At 47.4% G+C, this 22764-nt stretch overlaps 1 protein-coding gene across 2 annotated transcripts in view; it reads right to left on the bottom strand.

Annotated features, from left to right (window-relative positions):
• TSHR (thyroid stimulating hormone receptor) overlaps positions 1–22764 on the bottom strand; it is a 255027-nt gene that overhangs the window by 78818 nt on the left and 153445 nt on the right. For both annotated transcript variants that reach the window (XM_029597705.1, XM_029597706.1), the window contains 2 exons: positions 6327–6401; positions 5786–5860 (listed from right to left, as the gene is read on the bottom strand). In XM_029597705.1, the coding sequence (XP_029453565.1) occupies positions 5786–5860; positions 6327–6401 (150 nt within the window). The remainder of the gene's footprint in view (positions 1–5785; positions 5861–6326; positions 6402–22764) is intronic.

The following is a 22764-nucleotide window of genomic DNA, read 5'->3' as shown; positions in this document are numbered from 1 at the left end:
AGTATGCAAAAGGAATGTCTGGGAGCGGATGCCTGTTAGATATGATTAATAGTTCAGTTTTGTTGGGATTTAGAGCTAGCTGCATGTCATTGAGGAGTTGGTTGATAGAGGAGAGACAGGATTCCCAGTTCTGTAGCGCAGTTTGTAGAGAGTCAGAGAATGGGAAAATGAGTTGCACATCGTCAGCATATATGAAATGCTTGATGTGAAGGTTAGTGAGAAGCGTGGTAAGGGGAAGCATGTATATATTAAAGAGGGTAGAAGAGAGAGAGGATCCTTGGGGCACACCTTGAGGGAGACTGATGGGGTCAGATTCATTGTTGTCCACTAAAACAGTAAAGAAGCGATTTTGGAGGTACGATTGAATCCAGGTGAGGGCATTGCCAGTAATCCCGATACTCTTCAAGATATTGAGGAGGACATCGTGATTGACTGTATCAAATGCAGCAGAAATGTCAAGCATTGCAATCTTACTAAGAAGGTACTTAAATGATTATTGAATAGATGAGTCATAGACTCAGGCAGGGGATTTGCATGTCACAGCCCTCTGGACTACTTTTGGTAACTTCCAGTGAAATATCACTTTAAATCAAAGGATAGCAGAATTCTAAATTACAGAACTATGACTGGAAACGTCTTGCATTGGAGAATTCTGAATGAGAGAGACATTTATGAGAGAAATTTTAAATTTTTAAATTTTTCCATTATAACTTGATAGATGGTATCAAATTTTAATCAATTATGTAGAAGTCCTAATTATAAAACTATGTTAGTTAATAATTTTTTAACTGTTTCTATTTATACAAAAAATTTTTTTTAAAGAATTCTTTGAAAATATGTTATCTCAATATGGAATATTTGTTTAATCTCAAATGTATACTTACTTTTTAGATCTTAAGTTAATTGTTTAATTTGGACTCTTTTGGTGTGTTAAGTGAATTGATTTGGTCTATAAAATTGCTCTCTTTCCAGTTTTATGTATCGACACACATAAGTACAACCATATAATTTTGTTCCAATATAAGAAAATTAAGGTAATATTTAAATTTCAACTCTTTGTTTACAAATAAGGACCAATTAAGTTTTAACTGTGTGTATGTGTATTTTAACATTTTGGGGTAGATTTAAAAGGTTGCCCACGGGCGTACATGTACATCCAATTTTATAACTTGCGCGCACGGGGCTAGATTTTAAAAGCCCTGCGCGCCGGCGCACGCAAAGCCCCGGGACATGCGTAAGTCCTGGGGCTTCATAAAAGAGGCGGGAGGGGGCGTGTCCAGGGGGCATGGTGACGGTTCGGGGGCGGGCCGGGAGGGCAGTCCCGAGTCCCCTGGCACTGTGGCCTCGGAGGGAACGGAGGCAGGCTCGGCGCGCGCAGGCTGCCGATTTTGCGCAGCCTTGCACGCGCTGACCCCGGATTTTATAAGATACGCGTGGCTACGCACGTATCTTATAAAATCCAGCGTACTTTTGTTCGCGCGCGCGTACTTTTTAAAGATCTACCTCACAGGTTATAAAATCCGGGGTCGGCGCGCGCAAGGGGGTGCACAATTTTGCACCTTGCACGTGCAGAGCCACGCAGCCTTCCCTGTTCCCTCCCACCTGATTTCGGAGCGGCCTGGGGTGCAGTTAGTGCAGCTGGATTTAAAAAAAGATTGGATAAGTTCTTGGAGGAGAAGTCCATTACCTGCTATTAATCAAGTTGACTTAGAAATTAGCCACTGCTGTTACTAGCAACGGTAACATGGAATAGACTTAATTTTTGGGTATTTGCCAGGTACTTGTAGCCTGGATTGGCCACTGTTGGAAACAGGATGCTGGTCTTGATGGACACTTGGTCTGACCCGGTATTGGAAATTTCTTATGTTCTAGTCGCCCTCTGGACCGACTCCATCTTGTTCATCTCATTATGAAGATACGGTCTCCAGTGGCGAAATAAAACAATTTAGCAGTACTACCAGCTGAAGCTTTTTGTTGGTTGAAAAAGGAATATGCATGGTCACCTGGGGACATTCTAATTTGTTCTGATAAAAGCTTGATGGAAAAAAACTGGACATTGCGGTGAAAGAGTGAAGCACAGGAATGGCATTGTTGATAGGAGCGTCAGCAGCAAGTGACTATCCTGTGGAACGATTGGAGAGAGGAAGAGATAATCCTCAGGTACCAAGAGATGGAATCAAAGAGCAAGAAAATGTGATAGAAAGATACAGAAACCGTCCTAGTAGGGAGGAGGAATAGCCTAGTGGTTAGAGCAGTGGACTATGAACCAGGAGATCAGGGTTCAAGTCCTACTATTGCTCCTTGTGTCCTGTGACCAGGTACAAAAACTTAGATTGTAAGCCCTCTGAGGATAGAACAGTACCTGAATGTAAACTGGTGTGATATCTTGATTGAGATCAAATGTTGGTATATAAAAATAATAAATATTATTGGGTTGCACTGGCCTGGTTAAAAGGGACCAATGGGAAGATTTAGACACGTTGCCTATATGTGATGCATCCATTGAACTCTTGAAGGAAGCTCTCTTCAGCACAATGCACATATTAGTCAGGGCATTAGCAGTAAATTTGAGAGACTGAGATCCTACTCAACACACCACAAGGGAGGTTCATTCCTTTCAAGGTTTGTGCAAAATTAACTCACCTGCAGTTATTACTTCAATAGGAATTCATTTCTAATGAAAATCCAGCACAGTTCACCTGGTAAAATCAGTCACCCACTCCATTCAGAGGCTGAGACAAATAATAAGACTCCAGATGCAGGCTGCTTTAGCTGGTGGTGTTAAAACGAGCTGGGCCTTAAGCCTAGCAACAGAGTATCAGATTTACTCCTTCCGTGGAAAAATATGTGACATCCACCGGCTTCTGCACCGCGGAGCAAAGTCACAGGAAACTGGTCAAAGCATTGTCCCAGCCAAAAAAAGGGGAGGAGAATCTCATCCTTTATACCGGCAGATGTCGCTTTACGACACCACCGCGGCTTAAAGGCACAAATCTCTTCTTACTCCTTCTATCACTGAAAGCAATACAGCCCATAACCTTCTATTGCTAGAGGTTAGGCATGGACCAGAAAGATCTACAGCTCACAACTTTGAGAGCATGCTCACAGCAGAATGTTATGTTAATTAGAAGCTTTCCTTGTACTCATGATTGGTTAAGTGTTAATTTTATTGTTGCTTTTGAACCGTTTTAAACATTTTACTACTTTTGTTGCTGTTTTGTGATTATTTTAACCATGATGATTGTATTTTATGATTCTTGATCATTGCACCCTGCTATGGAAAAAGCAGGTTAGAAATCGAAAGTGGAAGAAAGTAAGCCACTTCACTTTTTATGAACCTTCACAGCTTGCATTATTTCTGAATGGTAAGCAAGTTCCCGAAACAAATGTAGCTGCCTCTCCCAACCCTCCAGAAGCCTCTTTATCTGTTGGCTGCTTTTAGCGCCTCCCTTTCCTTCTTTTACATTTTTTTTTAAGATTAGGCCTGTTAGGCTCTGCCTTCTTTTTTCCTGCTGTACTTGACGAGGTCAAAATTCAAAGCACGTTCAGCGCTATTTAGCCGAATAAGCAGGACTAAGTAGTGGTCTCTAAACGTACGCCCCTCCCCCCTTCAGTGGCCAACGCTTTTTAAGCCGTGTAAGTCCCTTATACAACAAAAACGTTAGCAGCATAAGTTATGGGCAGGGAGTGGACCAAACAGGGCAGAGCGAGTTAGCCATACAATTTATGAGGCTAACTGCCGATATTCGGACTTAGCCACATAAAGTTTGTGGCTAACGTTAGACATGCCGTAGATTAGGCATAGCCGTGCCCCTGAATATACATCGTAACTTCGCCGGATACGTTCTAACCAGCTACGTTTCCTAACCAGTCAGTTTTGAATATTAACCCCTCTGTAACCGTGGACTGCTCCTTTGAATTCTGATTTTAAGTATTAATTCTTGGTCTATTTATCAATTTTTTTCTGAATGTAAAACATTATGTATGGGACATTAATTCTATGTACAGCACTTTTAATGAATGTAAAACCTTTTTACAAACTTGAAAAGCTCAAACACGCTGGAGGGCAAAGTTGAAGCTGGAAACGGGCCTGCAGGGGGCAGTGCGGCCTGGTAAGTGGGCAGCTCCTGCAGGCGGCTCCTCTAGAACCTTCTAGGAATGGCCGCTGGGGTAGGGAGGAAGGGGAGCCAGCTGGTAACGACATGCCCTCAGGTCGGCTTAGCACCTAGCCAGGCATTCATAAGGGTCGGCTCTGTGGGTGCATTGGGTGTTCAGGCACCCCCAGTATTGAACAATTTCCTTCGCCGGATGCAGAGAGGGCTACATTTTTATTAAGTTTAGCAAACCCCCCCAATCATGTTGGCTCCTATGAGAAGCCCGCGTGAATTTGTCCGAATCGTCGTGCGAGTTTCCATGTTACAAAGTGGCGCCAGAAGGCACGGCCGGGCAGGGTCTGAATCGGCCCTTTGAATGCCAGCCTTAATTCTGCATTGGCACAAGCTGTGCCAAACTGACAGGCCGATTCAGTAAAGTCTGCGGGAGAGCGGGCGAATGCCTGCTCTCCAGATGCGCGCACAGGCCACTCACCTGTGCACGCGATACAGTATTTAAATGAGGCCCAGAGGTAGAAATGGGCAAAAGGAGGCGCTAGGGACACTAGCGCATCCCTAGCGCCTCCTTTTTGACAGGAGCGGCGGCTGTCAGCGGGTTTGACAGCCGACGCTCAATTTTGCCAGCATCGGTTCTCAAGCCCGCTGACAGCCACGGGCTCAGAAACCAGATGCCGGCAAAATTGAGTGTCCGGTTTTCGACCCAACAGCCGCCGGCCGACTTCCCATTTTTTTTCTTTAACTTTTATTTACTCTTCGGGACCTCCGACTTAATATCGCCATAATGTTAAGTCGGAGGGTGCACAGAAAAGCAGTTTTTACTGCTTTTTTGTGCACTTTCCCGGTGCCGGAAGAAATTAGCGCCTACCTTTGGGTAGGCGCTAATTTCTGAAAGTAAAATGTGCGGCTTGGCTGCACATTTTACTTTCTGAATCGCACGAGAATACCTAATAGGGTCATGAACATGCATTTGCATCTTGAGGGCGCTATTAGATTCGGGGGGTTGGATGCGCGTTTTCCCTTGCCCCTTACTGAATAAGGGGCAAGGGAAAATGCTCTGACGGAGCGCACTGTACTGTATTGGCCTGTGAATGTTTACAGGCCCTGCTCCAGAATTTTATTAGGAGGGGCTGATTATCCTACAGGACAGAGGGGGTGGTAGAACAGAAAGATCAGGGGCGGTCACCTAGGCTTTGAAGTTTTAGCTACTGTGAGATACAAAATACGTCACGAGATGTTTCTTTCCAGGTCTTTGCAATCCACTGGCATATGGTTAACAGAAAATCACGCATTAGCAATCAAATCACAGGAAAAATCATTTTTCAAAGCACAGTTTTTGAAAAAGGGCAAGGGTGGAGGGGATAGGGAGAGAAGCAAAACGTTTGACCACGCACAACCTCCTCCTTCCCTCCCCCCCCCCCCCAGCTTGGCAAAATGTGGCTTAGGAACTGGAGGGGGGAGGGGCGTTGTTTGTTTTCTTTGCAACGGGGCAGGGAGTCGACAATTTTTACATTTTATTTTGCTTTTTTGGTTTCTCGTTCTTTTTTCAAATAAATGGAAAAAAAAACCCCCATAACAAAACAAACAAAAACATGAAACAAAACAAAGACATAACGAAACTGAAAACGAAAAACCGTGTGTGTGTAGAGGCCTGCGCCAGATGTGCGGCTACTTACAGTAAGAAATTCACCACGCCGGAGCTCACTTTCGTTAGGTCGGGAAACGCTTTGAGGCCGGTGTTGAAAATGCCACTGAAGGGTAAAGCAAAAACATAGATAAATCAAAGGGACAGCAGAAGAGATCAGGGACGGATCTAGATCTGTACACGTTTTGCGGTCCTTCGATGGCACCAGCAGCACCCACAGCTCAGAGAGTCAGCCCAGCGCAGTCCCGACTACAAAGATGTCAAAGAGGACAAGTATTTCCCTTAGTGCTCTGTGTGTGTTCCTCCCTGGGGATGATTCCATGCACACGTGTGCACTGGTACCACGGATTTAAATGTCTGGGTTCAAAGGCTTTTTCTCTTAATCTTGCCCAGGCCTCAGAAGTGCCTCCGTGTCTGGAGCAGGCTGGCCAGTTTAATCGGGGAAAATGCCCCCGGCTCGCCACCTTACTGACGGGGGAGCTCTCAGCGGTACAGACTGAGGCATGAAGAGCCCATCTTAACCCTGAAGGAGCGCCAATCCCCAGCAAACGAACCACGAGAGCTCTACTTACAGGTACTTGAGCTGCGGGAGGTTCCTGAAGGCCTCTGGATCGATATAGATTAAGCTTTTAGTATGTCGAATTTCTCTGGAAAAAAAAATATAAACGTTTAAAATGCGTTTAAGACATGAAATAAACATTACATAAACTGAAAAAGCTTTTAAAGCTAAAATAAACTCCAATCTGGCCCTTGCTGGCACAGTTTGCTTTCTCCCCCCTATGAGGCACCGGTATGTTGGGGCAACAGCAGTGTTTGCGCTGCCCCGGTGACGGGATTGGAACTCCCGAAAGCTACTCAGGAAATAATGCCCTGCTAGGCCAATACAAAGGTATCGCTGGGTTTATTTCTTGCTCTCCGTTATATTCATGCATTCACGTGGCCTAATGCAGCAGCAGTCACGTTTGCTTTCGTGGTTTTGAAACTGCATCTTCTGTGTAAGCATTTAATTTTCTAAATGTAAAAGCAATTCTCAGAAGAAAAAAAAAACAGCTTTCGTGAAAAGGATGCATGCTAGGACTTTAGCCTGAAAAGGTTGCATTGAAGAAGAGAGTAGAAAGCAGGCTCTGCTCACACCGAGTATGCATGTCCTGGACTGCTACGTTTAAAGCGGATCAGTTTTTTACTTCACCGTGGCTGAAAACCTAGAGGGGTTCGGTTAATCAAGAGCGCCTGAAACCCCACTGGAAAAGCAGCAGATTCTGCTCAGTTCTTTAAACATTTCAGCCAAAATTAAGCCCCATGGTCGTCACACCCAGAGCTAATCCGACCCCAGTGACCTGATCTCTGCTTTCCCTTTCCTGGCTGATCCAACCCCTCTTAATAATCCAGTGCTTTCATTGCATGTTTACATGATTTGACCCCATGGGCACACAGTGCTCAGTTTTTGCTTTTACTGTTTTTTATTATTATTAAGAATACATTTTTTTTTAAATCTGCAAAACTGGTTTCTGGTAAAATGCATGGAACTGGGGCTTGGGTAAATCTCTGCTCCTCCGAGGCCGGCCGCACCTGCCCTTGCCCCCTTGCATCACTCCCTCGGAGCCTGACGGCCCACCGACCTCCAGGGACCACAGAGAGCCATTGCAAGAACATCTGTCGTACTATGGAAATAGAACCCGTTATAGATTTCTGATTTCCCTATCCACAGACACTCGTTAATGTACTGATTACTCGTGCCAGAAAGGGATATAGTTTTCCGAGCCGTGGAGAGAAAAAGCATCACCTCATTTTGTCCCCAAGGCTGTACCAGACCCTGCTTTTAGAAACAAGGGGCATGGCCATGTGCTGGAGAAGAGAGGGATTCTGGATTTCACTCAAAAAGCAACTGGAAAAGTGCTCGGCGTAACTGAACCTGAACTGTGCTGCGTTTGGCCCTGGAACGTGCTCCACAGTAATTCGTTATCCAGAGAAACGAGATTGCATGTTGTTGGTTACTATAATAAACCTGCTGCTCTTATTCTTCCATCTCTGCTCTTGCCCCCCCCCCCCCCCCCCCCCCCCGTGGTTTATTTCTTGAGCTCCCTTAGCTTTTAGGACAGAGGAGCTGCGGTGAATGTGCGCAGGAAGTCACAAACCTGTGAGTCAGGTGGAACTAAGCACGAGAACTCTACCGCCATAGGTGCAAAACGGACAACGCCCTTACAGCATCTGAAGCGCGTTCCGGAAACAAATGGAAGGGCCCTCTCCCCGCCCCCTTTTAGGACTCAGCAGTTTCTCCCCTGCTTCTATGGGCTTCCAGCTCAATGGGTTTATGGGACCCATGAATCTTACATCCCAGCTGCCGGGCTAAATTTGCCAGCTCGCTCAGGTCAACTGGAACAGGGTAATCCAGGCTTGGTTCTGCCTCACTTGATGCTGGAAATCGCAGTCCTTCTCAGGAGAATCAGAAGCGACGGCAAACGAGGACCCATTGGGCCCAATTTCGTTCCTGATGCAAGGTCATAGACCGTCGTCATCCTCTGATGATCTTTGGCTCTCCCCTCCATTCATCACATCTGTGCGTCTCCACCACCACTGGGAGGCCATTCTATGCATCCTCCACCTTTTTTGTGAAGAAATATTTCCTGACTTTACTCCCTTGGACCTCTTGACCTAGAGCATTCTTTCCTCTGAAAAAGGTGTACTTCTTGTGTATTATTTATCCCTCCCGCCCCCCCCCCAAACTCTCCTCTCCTCTCGGATATTTAGGTCCTTAAGTCTCATCTCATGTGACTGTTGGTGTAGACCCTGTAGCTTTTCTCCGGATCATCTCCACCCTGTTTATAACTAACTCCCCCTTCATCGGAATCACCTTCAGCGGCTGCAGGGTGGTGAGCGACCCTTCTGCAGTCCTGGAACAGATCTAACCAGCGTTCACACAGCTGGGGACCAGGAAACGCTGGGAAGTCCAAGGGGGAGACTTGTACTCACTCCAGAAAGAATTGTTCCAAAGCAAAAGGAAAATTTGTTGCAAAGTCCAAAAATAATCGCAATGAAGATGAGAGGCAGAAGGAAAATCGGGATACAGTCCAAGAACAAAGAAAAGCTCTCTCAGAGCTTCCCCAAAACAGCCTTAAGTACTCAGGAATCGTATTCACTTCAAGTCACTTTGCTAAACTCAAGCATTCTGGGTGCAAGACACACAGCAGACTCCCAGACTCCCCTCTGAATTAAAAACACCACTTGTGATTCTCTTGTATCCTCATAGGCTCTCTCAACTGAAGGCTTCCCCAGATAGGATAAAAACCTCTGAACGTTTAGAGACCTTTTCCTTCCTCAGCTCCTCCAGCAACTTCTAGCCGCCAACGTCAGCCCTACTCCGGTGCTGCGGTCCTCTCATCTGTCAGGACCGTGATGATTTCCAAAGCTCCACGGACAGGAATCCCTCCAACTCCTGCAGGCTCTCCAACTGCTTCTCTGAAACTCCAGCAATCTCCTGCTTGTGCTTCCTGGGATGCACTATTTTATAGCCCAAAGAAACCCCATCTCCCTAAGGGAAAAGAACCTCTTACAGCTTACTGGTCACTCACACCTCACTGATCTTCCCAAACATTTCCTTGCTGGAGGATTCTTACTGCAGAGCATTAAGGGCCTGCACATCCATTTCAAGGAACTGCCTACAAAACTGGAGATAATACGGTATTCTAAGTCTATATAAGAACTGCCATACTGGGTCAGACCGAGGGTCCATCAAGCCCAGCATCCTGCCTCAAACAGTGGCCAATCCAGGGTACAAGCACCTGGCAAGATCCCAGACAGTAAATAGATCTCATGCTGCTATTGCACACTGATTGATAGTGTCTATCTCTTAAGTCTACTTGGTTAATTGATTATGGTCTTCTCCTCCAGTAACCTGTCCAAACCTTTCTTAAACCCAGCTATACTAACTGCCTTTACCGCATCTTCTGGCAATGAATTTCAGAGCTTAACTGTGCTTTGAATGAAAAAAATATTTTCTCAGATTTGTTTTAAATGTGCTCCTTACTAATTTCATGGAGTTTACGCTCTCAAAAAATAAAATAACCAGAGGAAACAACCGATTCACATTTACCCATTCTACTTCTCTTGTGATTGTATCATATCCCACCTCAGCCATCTCTTATCCAAGCTGAAGATCTCTAATCTCTTTAGCTTTTTCTCACAAGGGAGCCATTCCATCCCTTTTGTCATTTTGGTCACCCATCTCTGTATCTTTTCCAGTTCTGCTATATCTTTTTTTTAGATGTGGTAAACAGAACTGTACACAGTACTCTTAAAGTGTGATGTCCCCGTGGAGCATGGATACAGAGGCATCATGACCTTCCACGTTTTATTCTCAGCTTCTTTGCTAATTGCACCCAGATCCTTTTCTTGGGAGGTAACTCTTTTTATGGAACCTTTGTAACTACAGTTTGGATTACTTTTCCCCATGGGAATCACTCATTTGTCCACAATTAAATTTCAGCTGCCATTTGGATCAGGATGTTTGAGTTGAGCTGCGTAATGTTGTAACCCTTTAGCTAGGGGTTTGCTCACCTCCCTCCTCCTTCTATAAACCTGACATCACAGTGATAGTCCTCGATAGGCCAGACACAATCTCTTCAGACATTTGAATCCCAGCCCTAGCTGTCGCTATTACGCAATGATTGGGGAACTATGAATACTTTCACTTTTTGTTGTTGATAGGGAGGAACAGGGAACTTAAAGAACATATACCCTCACCATCATACACAAAACCTTACACAACCATAATATGCACTGGCTCAATAACTCCCTCACCTTCCGCAACACCAACAGACCCACCCGATCCCGCTATTCAGCAACCCTATACACTCCTTCACCCAAACTTACCCACCACAACTCCACTAAAGAGCAAACTCTCTCCATTGCAGGTCCCACCCTATGGAACACCCTGCCCACCGACCTCCGCCAAGAGCACTACCTGCAAAAATTCAAACAAAAACTAAAAACCTGGCTCTTCGTACAAGCGTACCCATGACCCGCACGTGTTCACACCCCTCTCCACTCTCCACCATTATTACCTTCAACTGCACCTCTCCTTCCACCCCCCGCTCCGTCAAAGCCCTGTGCAACTTTTCTATCCACTTCATCTCATAGCAACTTCCTTGATGTGCTAATATGTATAAGTTTGTAAATATGTTGTGATCAATATAACAAGTTAATTTAAATTCCCCAACGAGTAAAATTTCCTAACCAGTTCCCCTGTAATTCCCCCCCCCCCCCCCAGTTATTGTCTATGTTATCAACTTGATTCCATTGTAAAGCAATGCCGCTGTTGTTACGTTTAAATGTAAACCAATATGATGTCCCCAACGAATGTTGGTCTAGAAAAACCATAAATAAATAAATAAATAAAATAAATATAGTAACATAATAAATGTCATCAGAAAAAGACCTGTGTGTTCCATCCAGTCTGCCCAGCAGGCGTTTTTGGTTTTTTTTCTTAATTCTTAGGGTAATTGTTGCTATGTGCAGATTACCCCAGTGAGTCAACACGGGTTTTCCGTTTCTTCGTCTCTGTCATTTAGCCACTAGGAATCCTCTTTTGAACTCCATTACCATCCTTGGCCTCACTACCTCTTCCGGGAGGGCATTCCATGCTTCCACCATCCTTTCCGAGAAGAGAGAATACTTCCTGACGTTGGTCTTGACTCGACCCCCTTGGAGCTTCATATTATGACCCTTTGTTCTATAGTTTTCTTTCCATTGAAAAGGTTTGATTCCTGTTCATTATTAATACCTTTCAGGTATTTAAAAGTCTGCATCATACCCCCCCCCCCCCACCCCGTCTCCCCTCTGCTCCAGGGTATACATGTTTAAGTCCTTCAATTTCATCACATAATTCTTTGGGTGCAGACCCCGCACCATTTTGGTCACTTTTCTCTGGACCTTTTCAATCCTGTGTCTATCCTTTTTGAGATACAGTCTCCAAAACTGAACACAGTGCTCCAGGTGAGGCTTCACTAACAACCTATATAAGGCATTATCACCTCCTTTTTCTTACTGGTTATTCCTCTCTCTAAATGCATCCCAAAATCCTTCTGGCCCTTGTCACATCGCTTTGCCGCCTTCAGATCGTCAGACACTATCACCCTATGATCCCTCTCCCAGTCTTTGTACATCAGACTTTCACCCCTACAATGTATAGCTCTGTACTTCTTGGCATTGAATTTGAACTGCCAAACCTTCAACCACTCTTCAAGTTTTCTTAGATCGCTTTTCATCCTCACTACGCCTTCAAGCATGTCCTCTCTGTTGCAGATCTTCGTATCATCCACAGAAAGACAACTTTTCCTTCTAACCCTTCCGCAGTATCACTCACAAAGATATTGAATAGAACCAGCCCCAAAACTGAGGCCAGGCCCGGAGCCACTGGGTGTACAAACCATGCAATTGCATAGGGCAACACACCTAATAGGATTGGGAACAGGAAGATGCCCTTGTTGCTGGAGGTCCATAGTGTTGCCAGTTGAATCGGGTCCACCAGCAGCAGAAGAAGCAAGAGGCCACAGCAGAAGAGGAAGCCCGTCTGGCAGCTCCTCATGTGCTCGGCTCATGGTATTCAACACTCACAATGCATGATGAGAATACAGGAAGTGCTAGCACCACAAGTGTTGAATTACCTCAGGGCCAGCACATGAAGAGGAGCTGCAGAATGGCTGCTCTCCACAGAGAAGAAGATAGAGGCTTACAGCAGCAGCAGCAGTGGAGGAGGATTGACCCATGGACCCTGACTGCCTGATCTGCATGTGTGTGTGTGAGTAAATGGGTGCCTGCCTGGGTTGCGTGTGTGTGTGTGAATGGGAAGCTATATGGGGGGGGGGGGTGTGTGTATGAATGGGAAGCTGCCTGGGGTGTGTGTGTGTGTGTGTGTGTGTGTGTGTGTGTGTGTGTGAATGGGAGGCTGCCTGGGGTGTGTGTGTGTGAATGGGAGGCTGCCTGGGATGGGTGTGTGTGTGTGTGTGAATGGGAGGCTGCCTGGGATGGGGATGGGTGTGTGGGTGTGTGTGTGTGTGTGAATGGGAGGCTGCCTGGGATGGGTGTGTGTGTGTGTGTGTGTGTGAGAATGGGAGGCTGCCTGGGATGGGTGTGTGTGTTGTGTGTGTGTGTGTGTGTGAATGGGAGGCTGCCTGGGATGGGTGTGTGTGTGTGTGTGTGTGAATGGGAGGCTGCCTGGGATGGGTGTGTGTGTGTGTGTGAATGGGAGGCTGCCTGGGATGGATGTGTGTGTGTGTGTGAATGGGAGGCTGTCTGGGATGTGTGTGTGTGTGAATGGGAGGCTGCCTGGGATGGGTATGTGTATGTGTGTGTGAATGGGAGGCTGCCTGGGATGGGTGTGTGTGTGTGTGAATGGGAGGCTGCCTGGGATGAGTGTGTGTGTGAATGGGAGGCTGCCTGGGATGGGGTGTGTGTGTGTGTGTGTGTGAATGGGAGGCTGCCTGGGATGGGGGTGTGTGTGTGTGAATGGGAGGCTGCCTGGGATGTGTGTGTGTGTGTGTGTGTGAATGGGAAGCTGCATGGGTTGGGTGTGTGTGTGTGTGTGTGAATGGGAAGCTGCCTGGGATGGGTGTGTGTGTGTGTGTGAATGGGAAGCTGCCTGGGATGGGTGTGTGTGTGTGTGAATGGGAGGCTGCCTGGGATGTGTGTGTGTGTGAATGGGAGGCTGCCTGGGATGGGGGGTGTGTGAATGGAAGGCTGCCTGGGATGGGTGTGTGTGTGTGTGTGTGTGTGTGTGTGTGTGAATGGGAGGCTGCCTGGGATGGGTGTGTGTGTGTGTGTGTGTGTGTGTGAATGGGAGGCTGCCTGGGATGGGGGGTGTGTGTGAATGGGAGGCTGCCTGGGATGGGTGTGTTTGTGTGTGTGTGTGAATGGAAGGCTGCCTGGGATGGGTGTCTGAATCGGAGCCTACCTGGGATGGGTAGGTGTGTGAACGGAAGCCTGCCTGGGATATGTGAGGGTGTGCGTGTGTATGTGTGTGTGTGTGCACGCATATGCATGCATGAGAACCTTCCTAGAATGGGCAGGGTGTGTGTGCATGTGAGAATGGGAGCCTGCCTGGGATTTGGATGGATGTGAATGGGAGCCTGCCTGGGCTGTGGGGTGTAAATGGGAGCTTGTTTAGGGTGTGTTTGTGAGAGAGAGAGAATGAGAGCCTGCCTGGGTTGTGTGTGTGTGTGTGTGTGTGTGTGTGAGAGTGTGAGAGAGAGCCTGCCTGGGTTGTGTGTGTGTGTGAGAGAGAGAGAGAATGAGAGCCTGCCTGGGTTGTGTGTATGTGTGTGTGTGAGAGAGAGAATGAGAGCCTGCCTGGGTTGTGTGTGTGTGTGTGAGAGAGAGAGAAAATGAGAGCCTGCCTAGGTTGTGTGTGTGTGTGTGAGGGAGAGAGAGAATGAGAGCCTGCCTGGATTGTGTGTATGTGTGAGGGAGATAGAATGAGAGCCTGCCTGGGTTGTTTGTGTGTGAGAGAGAGAGAATGGGTGCTGCAGGTGAATTCCAATCTGCCAGCAGCTGAAATGAAGATGAGAGCCTGACACTACTGGTAGATACCAGAAGAGCTGGTGACGCCTGCAAGTTTCTCTGAGAGGGAGTGTATGTGTGAGCTTGGGTGTGCGTATATTTATAAGGAAAAATGGAAAAAATCTGTGCATCCCATTCCAATTAATTCACGACAATCTCGGGGTGACTGGAAATCAAAAGTTCCCAGGTATGGAGAGCATGAATTTTTAAAATCCTTTTTAGCTTTATTTTTCAGGTGTTATTTGCTGTATCTGCTGTTTTGAAATATTTTATTGGTGTTTGGGACATTTAAAAAAAACTTATATATGAGCTTTTAATTATTTGATATTTTACTCATCAGCTTTTTTTGAAATATTATTAGTATGTTTTTAGTATTATGATTATGTGTTTATTTTATTTCTTGATTTTATTGTTTGATGTTTGAGGATTGGTGATGGTTCAGTTTTTTCATTGTTGCACTGCATAGTGTTTGGCTTCTTGTGGTTTGCAGTTCAGTTTTTGTCTGCATGTTTGTATTTCTACTTTATGGTTGCTCTATTCTGTATTTGGTGAGGGTCTGTTTATGTCCTGCATGTGTGACTGAGGTGAGGCATTCTCCTAATAGGAAGTGTATTAGGGCTTTTAGAGGGTCAAGCCCACACCCAACACACATCACAATAGGCCTAACAACGTATGGGTTCCAGGTGTCTTTCTTGCAGGGATTTCTGGTTGGCATCACAGCAGTGCATGTAAATATAATGTAAGGGATAGTTTTACCTCAGAATACTGTACTTTGATATTTTTCATGTAAAATATAAATGCATAACTCTTTTAACTCTGTGTGTGGAATGGAGCTGGGGGCGTTGTGCGAGGCTATAAGGTTCTCCTGGGGCACCGAATACCCTCGCACCAGCCATGGGTTCAGTGATGGGGGGGGGATAGGGTCAGTTTTTAAAGTTTGTATCACTGAAGGGAGCTGGGCATTTTTTTGGTGGGCCCGGGACAGAGAATGAATGGGGGAGGGGGGAAGCACAGTAATTGATCGCACAGGGCAGCAAAAAACCGAGCAATAAGAATCCAATCTGGTTCACAAAGGAGGTGACTGATGTAATAAAAGCAAAAAAAGCAGCTTTTAAGAAATATAAAGAATCCCAAAAAGTGGAACCCAGGGAGGATTATCTGGTGAAACTGAGGGAGATGAAAAAAGTAATCAAGAAAGCAAAAAGTCAGGCAGAGGAAAAGCTTGCCAAGGAGATAAAGCGAGGTGACAAAACGTTTTTCAGCTACATCAGAGAAAGGTCCATAGTGGTATAGTGAGACTGAAAAGGGATAAGGATCAGTGGGTGGAGTGAGATGATGAATTAGCAGAAATATTAAACAAATACTTCTGTTCAGTGTACACAAAAGAAGACCCTGGAGAAGGATCGTCGCTTGTTATCAAGACTGTAGAAGGGGAGTGGAGTAGATGTAACTCTGTTTACAGAAAAGAATGTATGGGAAGAGCTGGGAAAACTGAAAGTGGACAAAGCCATGGGGCCTGATGAGGTTCATCCCAGGATACTGAGGGAGCTCAGAGATGTGCTGGCGGCTCCGCTGCACAACCTGCTCAATAGATCCCTAGAAACGGGAGTGGGGCCGAGTGATTGGAGAAGAGCAGTGGAGGTCCCGCTTCACAAGAGTGGGAACAGGGAGGAGGCTGGAAACTACAGACCGGTTAGCATCACCTCGGTGGTGGGAAAAGTAATGGAGACTCTGCTGAAAGAAAGAATAGTGATCTATCTACAGTCAGAAGAATTGCTGGACCCCAGGCAGCATGGATTCAGCAGGGGAAGGCCCTGTCTGACAAATCTGATTGATTTCTTTGAGGTGACTAGAGAACAGGATCAGGGAAGAGCGCTCATTGTAATTTACTTGGATTTTAGTAAAGCTTTTGATACGGTCCCACACAGAAGACTCATCAACAAAATGAGAAGCTTGGGAGTCAGCTCCGAGGTGTTGGTGTGGATTACAAACCGGTTGATGGATAGAAGACAACAGGTGATGGTAAATGGAACCTACTCTGAAGAGAGAGCGGTGTTAAGTGGAGTGCCACAGGGATCGATGTTGGGACCAGTTCTGTTCAACATCTTCATGAGCAACATTGTGGGAGGGTTAGAAGGTAAAGTTTGTCTATTTGCGGATGATACTAAGATCTACAACAGAGAGGACACGCCAGAAGGAGTACAGAGAATGAGACGGGATTTAAGGAAGCTTGAAGAGTGGTCGAACATATGGCAGCTGGGATTCAATACCAAGAAATGCAGCGTCATGCATCTGGGGCTTGGTAATCCAAAAGAACTGTGTGCATTGGGGGGTAAAGGGTTGATATGCTCGGAGCAGGAGAGAGACCGTGGGGTGATAGTGTCTAATGACCTGAAGTCGATGAAGCAGTGTGACACAGCGATAGCCAAAGCCAGAAGAATGCTGGGCTGCATAGAGAGAGGAATATCGAGTAAGAAAAGGGAAGTGATAATCCCCTTGTACAGGTCCTTAGTGAGGCCTCACCTGGAGTACTGTGTTCAGTTCTGGAGACCATATCTCCGAAGAGACAGAGACAGGATGGAGGCGGTCCAGAGAAGGGCGAGCAAAATGGTGGGAGGTCTCCCTCAAATGACTTATGAGAAGAGGTTGAAGAACCTGAATATATACACCCTGGAGGAGAGGAGGAGCAGAGGAGATAGGATACAGACCTTCAGATACTTGAAAGTGATAAACGATCCATGGTCGTCGTCAAACCTTTTCCATTGGAAAAAACTTATAGAACTAGGGGTCACGATTTGAAACTCCAAAGGAGGAAGACTTAGAACCAATGTCAGGAAGTATTTCTTCACTGAGAGGGTGGTGGATGCCTGGAACGCCCTTCTGGAGGAAGTGGTGAAGACTAAAACTGTGAAGGATTTCAAAGGGGCATGGGATAAACACTGTGGATCCCTAAAAGGCTAGAGGACGGGAATGAATAAAAAAGAAAGCTAAACCGGCATGGAGCGGCAGTTACTACCCTTAAGAGAAACCTGGGGGTAACCTGCATGGAGCGGCAGTTACTGCCCTTAACAGAAACATGGGGGTAACCTGCACGGAGCGGCAGTTACTACCCTTAACAGAAACATGGGGGTAACCTGCATGGAGCGGCAGTTACTACCCTTAAGAGAAACCTGGGGGTAACCTGCATGGAACGGCAGTTACTACCCTTAAGAGAAACATGGGGGTAACCTGCACGGAGCGGCAGTTACTATCCTTAACAGAAACATGGGGGTAACCTGCACGGAGCGGCAGTTCCTATCCTTAACAGAAACATGGGGGTAACCTGCACGGAGCGGCAGTTACTACCCTTAACAGAAACATGGGGGTGACCTGCACGGAGCGGCAGTTACTACCTTTAACAGAAACATGGGGGTAACCTGCACGGAGCGGCAGTTACTACCCTTAACAGAAACATGGGGGTAACCTGCACGGAGCGGCAGTTACTACCTTTAACAGAAACATGGGGGTAACCTGCACGGAGCAGCAGGTACTACCTTGGGAAGCTTGCTGGGCAGACTGGATGGACCATTTTGGTCTTTTTCTGCCGTCATTACTATGTTACCAGCTCTGTCTGAGCCACTCCACTTATCACCCTTCCCTTCTCGGAGTAAGTTCCACTACTTGCTGCTGTCACCTTTCTAAACAAGATTCTAAGCCTGACAGTTACATTGCCAGCACTGTGAAATGTTCTTATAAGCAGAATATTCTAGTTTCTCATGGGATTGCTACTTCATGGTTCCTGGTACCTCGTGCACCCTAATTTTATAATTATGGATGGGCCGGCTTTAAGAAAGGAGATTAGACCCATAAAAATACAGGAAGAGAAGGCGAAAGAGGACCCAGGTTAAAAGCAGCCGATGAAAGAGAGCTCTGTGGGTCCGGAGGATTAGAGCTCCGTTTCTCTGCCGCTGGTCTACAGACACAGACTCTGATAATTGCAGTCCATGTTATTTTAGCAGCCAGTGCTCCAAAAACATTATGTAAGAGGAGAAGGTAAAATAAACAGCCAGCACAAGGCTTGCATTTATAGGGTGACTAATCTCACACTTTAGAAGTAATTAAGGAAACCCTGAGAACGGTTAATTTCATTACTGTACAGATATTTGAGGGCTGGAGCACTGCCAGTGCTGCTTTCCTCCCAACGGCTTACATGCTACAGTTCTCCCTGTTGTAGGGCACTTGTACTGCCTCGGATGGGAGGATTGTCTGTTAGCTCTGTTCTCCCGAGCTCTAAAGGCATTAGCTAAATTGTATTGTAAGGGCTATGCAAGCATATGCACCTCCTGTTCTGTAATCCTGCTCTGCAGCAGCTCCACTGAGACCACTCCCCACCCCCTACTGCTCTGCCACAAACACAGCCATCCACTTCAACTACACACACACACACACACACACAGCTCTGGTAATGCACTTCACTCCAACCCTAAAACACCCATTGCTATTCCAGAATTAAGAACCTCCCTCTCTCTCTCTCTCTCTCTCTCACACACACACACACACACACTCCTCCACAGATCTCTTCCAATGCATCTCACACAGGTCCTGTAGCATTCCCCTGCCATTCCTGAACTAAGAACCCTCACGTTTACCTCTGCCAATGCACCTCGATCCTGCCCTGCAGTACCCCTGCTATTCCAGTCCTGAGACCCTCACGTTCAGCTCTGCCAATGCACCTCCTTCCTGCCCTGCAGCACCCCTTACTATTCCAGTCCTGAGACCCTCACATACAGCTCTGCCAATGCACCTCCCTCCTTCTAGGGTTGCCAATTGTCCAGATTTTCTCCAGACAGTAAGGAATTTAAAGACAGTGTCTGGAAGCCAGACAGAGGGCTAAAATATCCAGAAATTATCCACATTTTAACTGTCAGTCCAGCACAGCAGCTATATTAGCACCTGTAAGCAGATGCATCAGCAAACCTAACTTGAAGGAGCTGTGATTTAAAACCACAGCCAAAGGTGGTGCTACACTAGTACTGGGAAGTTGTCAGAGCGCTCCTGCTGCAGCAAACAGCACAGGCAGGGGCGTTGTCAATAAAAGGTCCCATGGCCTATGGATCCTGTTCTGCCTGCGGTGCAATAGCAAAGGCCCAGCTGGACCATTAATCCATATTATTTATTGCAATTTATAAATACACAGCAATATCAGGTTAAAAGCAAAAAACACAAACCTCAGGTCCAATCAATCATGTCACAAAAATATCAATGTATTCTTTTACGAATCCTCTTTCCAGAAAGACAGAACTCACCATAACTACAATAAAATAGCAATAATCATAAGAGCGGGTGCAGAGCAAAACTACAACAGTGCACATCACAGCCCAACATGAAAAAAAAAACCTATATACAAATTCTGGAGTCACCTGTTACAGGTAAGCAACTGCGCTCTTAGGACAAGCAGGATGGTAGCCCTCACGTGTGGGTGAGTGCCAAGCTCCAGACTGTCCCTGCTAACAGAAGAGACCAACAGCGGTGGAACAAGGTACCAACGAGCACAACTGCGGCGCTGTGGGTCGCTAGAGGACTGTCTGGTTCCCACAAGAAGCATGAAGAAGAGTTGGGTTCAGGTCTGGAACAGGTTGCACAGGACGGATTGACCGAAGGCACAGTCCTGACGCCCATCCTTGTCCAAACAGTAGTGAGCCGCAAACATGTGAAGAGGACTCCAGGTTGCGGCTCGGCAAATTTCGACGATGGGGACTGCACGCAAATGAGCCACTGACATCACCATAGCCCGCACAGAGTGAGCCTTTACGCTGCCGGCTAGCAGAAGGCCTGCCTGCGCATAGCAGAAGGCAATGCAATCCGCTAGCCAATTCAACAAGGTGTGTTTACCCACTGCCACTCCCAGCCTATTGGAAACAAAGGATACGAAGAACTGGGTGGACAACCTCTGGCAGGCCGTGCAGTCTAGGTAGAAAGCCAAGGCCCTCTTGCAGTCCAAGGTATGCAGAGCCCGTTCCCCTGAGTGGGAATGAGGCCTGGGAAAGAAGGTGGGTAGAATGATGGACTGATTGAGGTGGAAATCAGTTACAACCTTGGGCAGAAACTTAGTATGCGTACACAAGACAGCACGATCGTGGAAGAACCTCGTGTAGGGCGAGTACATTACCAGAGCCTGCAGCTCACTGACCCTGCGAGCCAAAGTATTTGCCACCAGAAATGTAACTTTCCAGGTGAGGAACTTCAGATCGCAGGACTGCAGTGGCTCAAAAGGGAGAGCGCATGAGCCGTGCCAGGACAACGTTGAGATCCCAGGACACTACAGGGGCTTCAGTTGGCGGAGGTTCACATGAAACGGCCTACCAAAGGTTTCATTGATACGGGCGCGCCAGTGACGCCTCGGTGGTACGCGCTGACAGCGCTAAGGTGGACCCTGATTCAGCTGGTTTGAAGCCCAGACTTGGAAAGGTGCCACAGGTAGTCCAGGAGTCGAGGGAGGGGACATGAGAGAGGATCCAAGTCATACCCCGCACACCAGACGGAAAACCTTTTCCACTTTAAACTGTAGGACTTCTGGTGAAAGGCTTCCGAGACGCCACCAGGACCTGGGAGAGCCAGTCTGAGAGCGCCAGGGGCTGAAGGACTACGTGCTCAACATCCATGTTATCAGCACCAACGCCTGGAGGTTTGGATGGTGCAGGGTGCCCTGATTCTGGGAGATGAGGTCGGGTGCCGTCCCCAGCCGGATGGGTGGCCGCACTGATAGGTCGTGCAGAAGCAAAAACCAGACCTGTTAGGGCCAAAAGGGCACCACAAATATCATGGTCCCCCTGTCCTGTTGAAGTTTCAATAACTTCTTCAAGAGGAGAGGCAGAGGAGGGTAGGCATATAGCAGGCCCTTCCCCCCAGTGAAGGGAGAAGGCATCGCAGGCCAGCTGCCCGCCCCCCAACCACAGGGAGGAGAACTTGCTCACCTTGCGATTGTGGGATGTCCGGTGTGCCCGACCAGTGAAATAGTTTGGCTGCTACCTCCGGCTTGAGGGACCACTCGTGAGGCTGGAAGGAGCAGCTTAGGCGGTCCGCCAGTGCATTCAGGTGTCCCGGCAGGTGCGTGGCTTACAGGGACATCCCTTGTTACAAGGCCCAAGTCCACATGTGTACTGCCTCCAGACAGAGCCGGAACAAGCTTGTGCCACCCTGTTTGTTGATGTACCACATCGCGACTTGGTTGTCCTTCTGAATCAGGATAGCCTTGTGTGACAATTGATCTCTGAACACCCAAAGCTCCAGGAAGTTTATTTGACAGCAGGCTTTGGAGGCGGTCCAGAGACCCTGCATGTGGATACCATTCACATGGGCCCCCAGCCCTGAAAGGAGGCATTGGTGGTGAGGACCACCTGAGGCGGAACAGCTTGGAAAGGGAGTCCCCTTTCCAAGTTGGAGAGATTTTCCCACCAGGACAGTCACTCGCAGAGGGTCTGTGACTGCCACATGGGTCTCTAGGTCCAGGGAGGCCTGTCTCCATTGGGACCACAGGATCCATTGAGTCCTCTGCATGCACAGGCGGGTGAGAGAGTTCACATGGATGGAAGCTGCCATGTGGCCTAGCAGGCGGAGGAGAAGACAGGTGGGCACCTGCCGGCTGTTCCATATAAGGGTGGCCAGTGAGGCGAGGGCAAGAGTCTGATCCCTGGGCAGAAACGCTCTTGCCTGCATCGTATCCAATCTGGCTCCTATGAAGTCCAGTTGAGGAGATGTACAGAGATGAGACTTGGGGTAGTTGATGATAAACCCCAAAGTTTGTAGCATCTGCACCATTAGGGCTAGAGCACCCAAGGCCCCTGCACAGGAATCGCTCTTGACCAACCAGTTGTTTAGGTACAGGAAGACATGTATCGACCAACACCTGAGAAAGGAGGCCACCATTGCTAGGCATTTGGTGAATATGTGGGGGGAAGAGGCTAGCCTGAAGGGCAGCACCTTGCACTGATAATGGTCCTTCCCCACTACAAAACGGAGGTACTTCCGGTGGCAGGGGAAGATCGCTATGTGAGCGTAAGCCTCTTTGAGGCATCAACAGCTACCAGTGCGATGCTTGCGGGATCTCCCTTGGTGCTCGGCCCAGTCTTTCCCCGGCGCCGAGGAAGCGGAAGATCCCAATGTCCGGGAGAGCAGTGAAATCATTGAGGATCTATTACCATCCCCTCGATCCTTGGAGGTACTGTCGAGAGGAACAGCCAGGGGAAGCATATCAAGAGGCTCCCCACGACCTCTTGGTGTCGACTGAGCCGATGCAGGAGTAGACTTACAGAAATTTTTCAGGGCCCCGATCTTATCAAGTCATGTCCAACACCCTTTGGGGGTCATCTGATCACACAGACGGCACCCACAAACGTCGTGCAAGGTCCCCAGGCAGAAGATGCAAACCTCATGCAGATCCGTGATGGACATGGTCTACGGGCACTGGGGGCACCACCA

The sequence above is a fragment of the Rhinatrema bivittatum genome, chromosome 4 (assembly GCF_901001135.1).
Source record: "Rhinatrema bivittatum chromosome 4, aRhiBiv1.1, whole genome shotgun sequence".
NCBI lineage: Eukaryota > Metazoa > Chordata > Amphibia > Gymnophiona > Rhinatrematidae > Rhinatrema > Rhinatrema bivittatum.
Note: the sequence above shows the minus strand (reverse complement) of the source record. Positions and strands in the feature narration are given on the sequence as shown.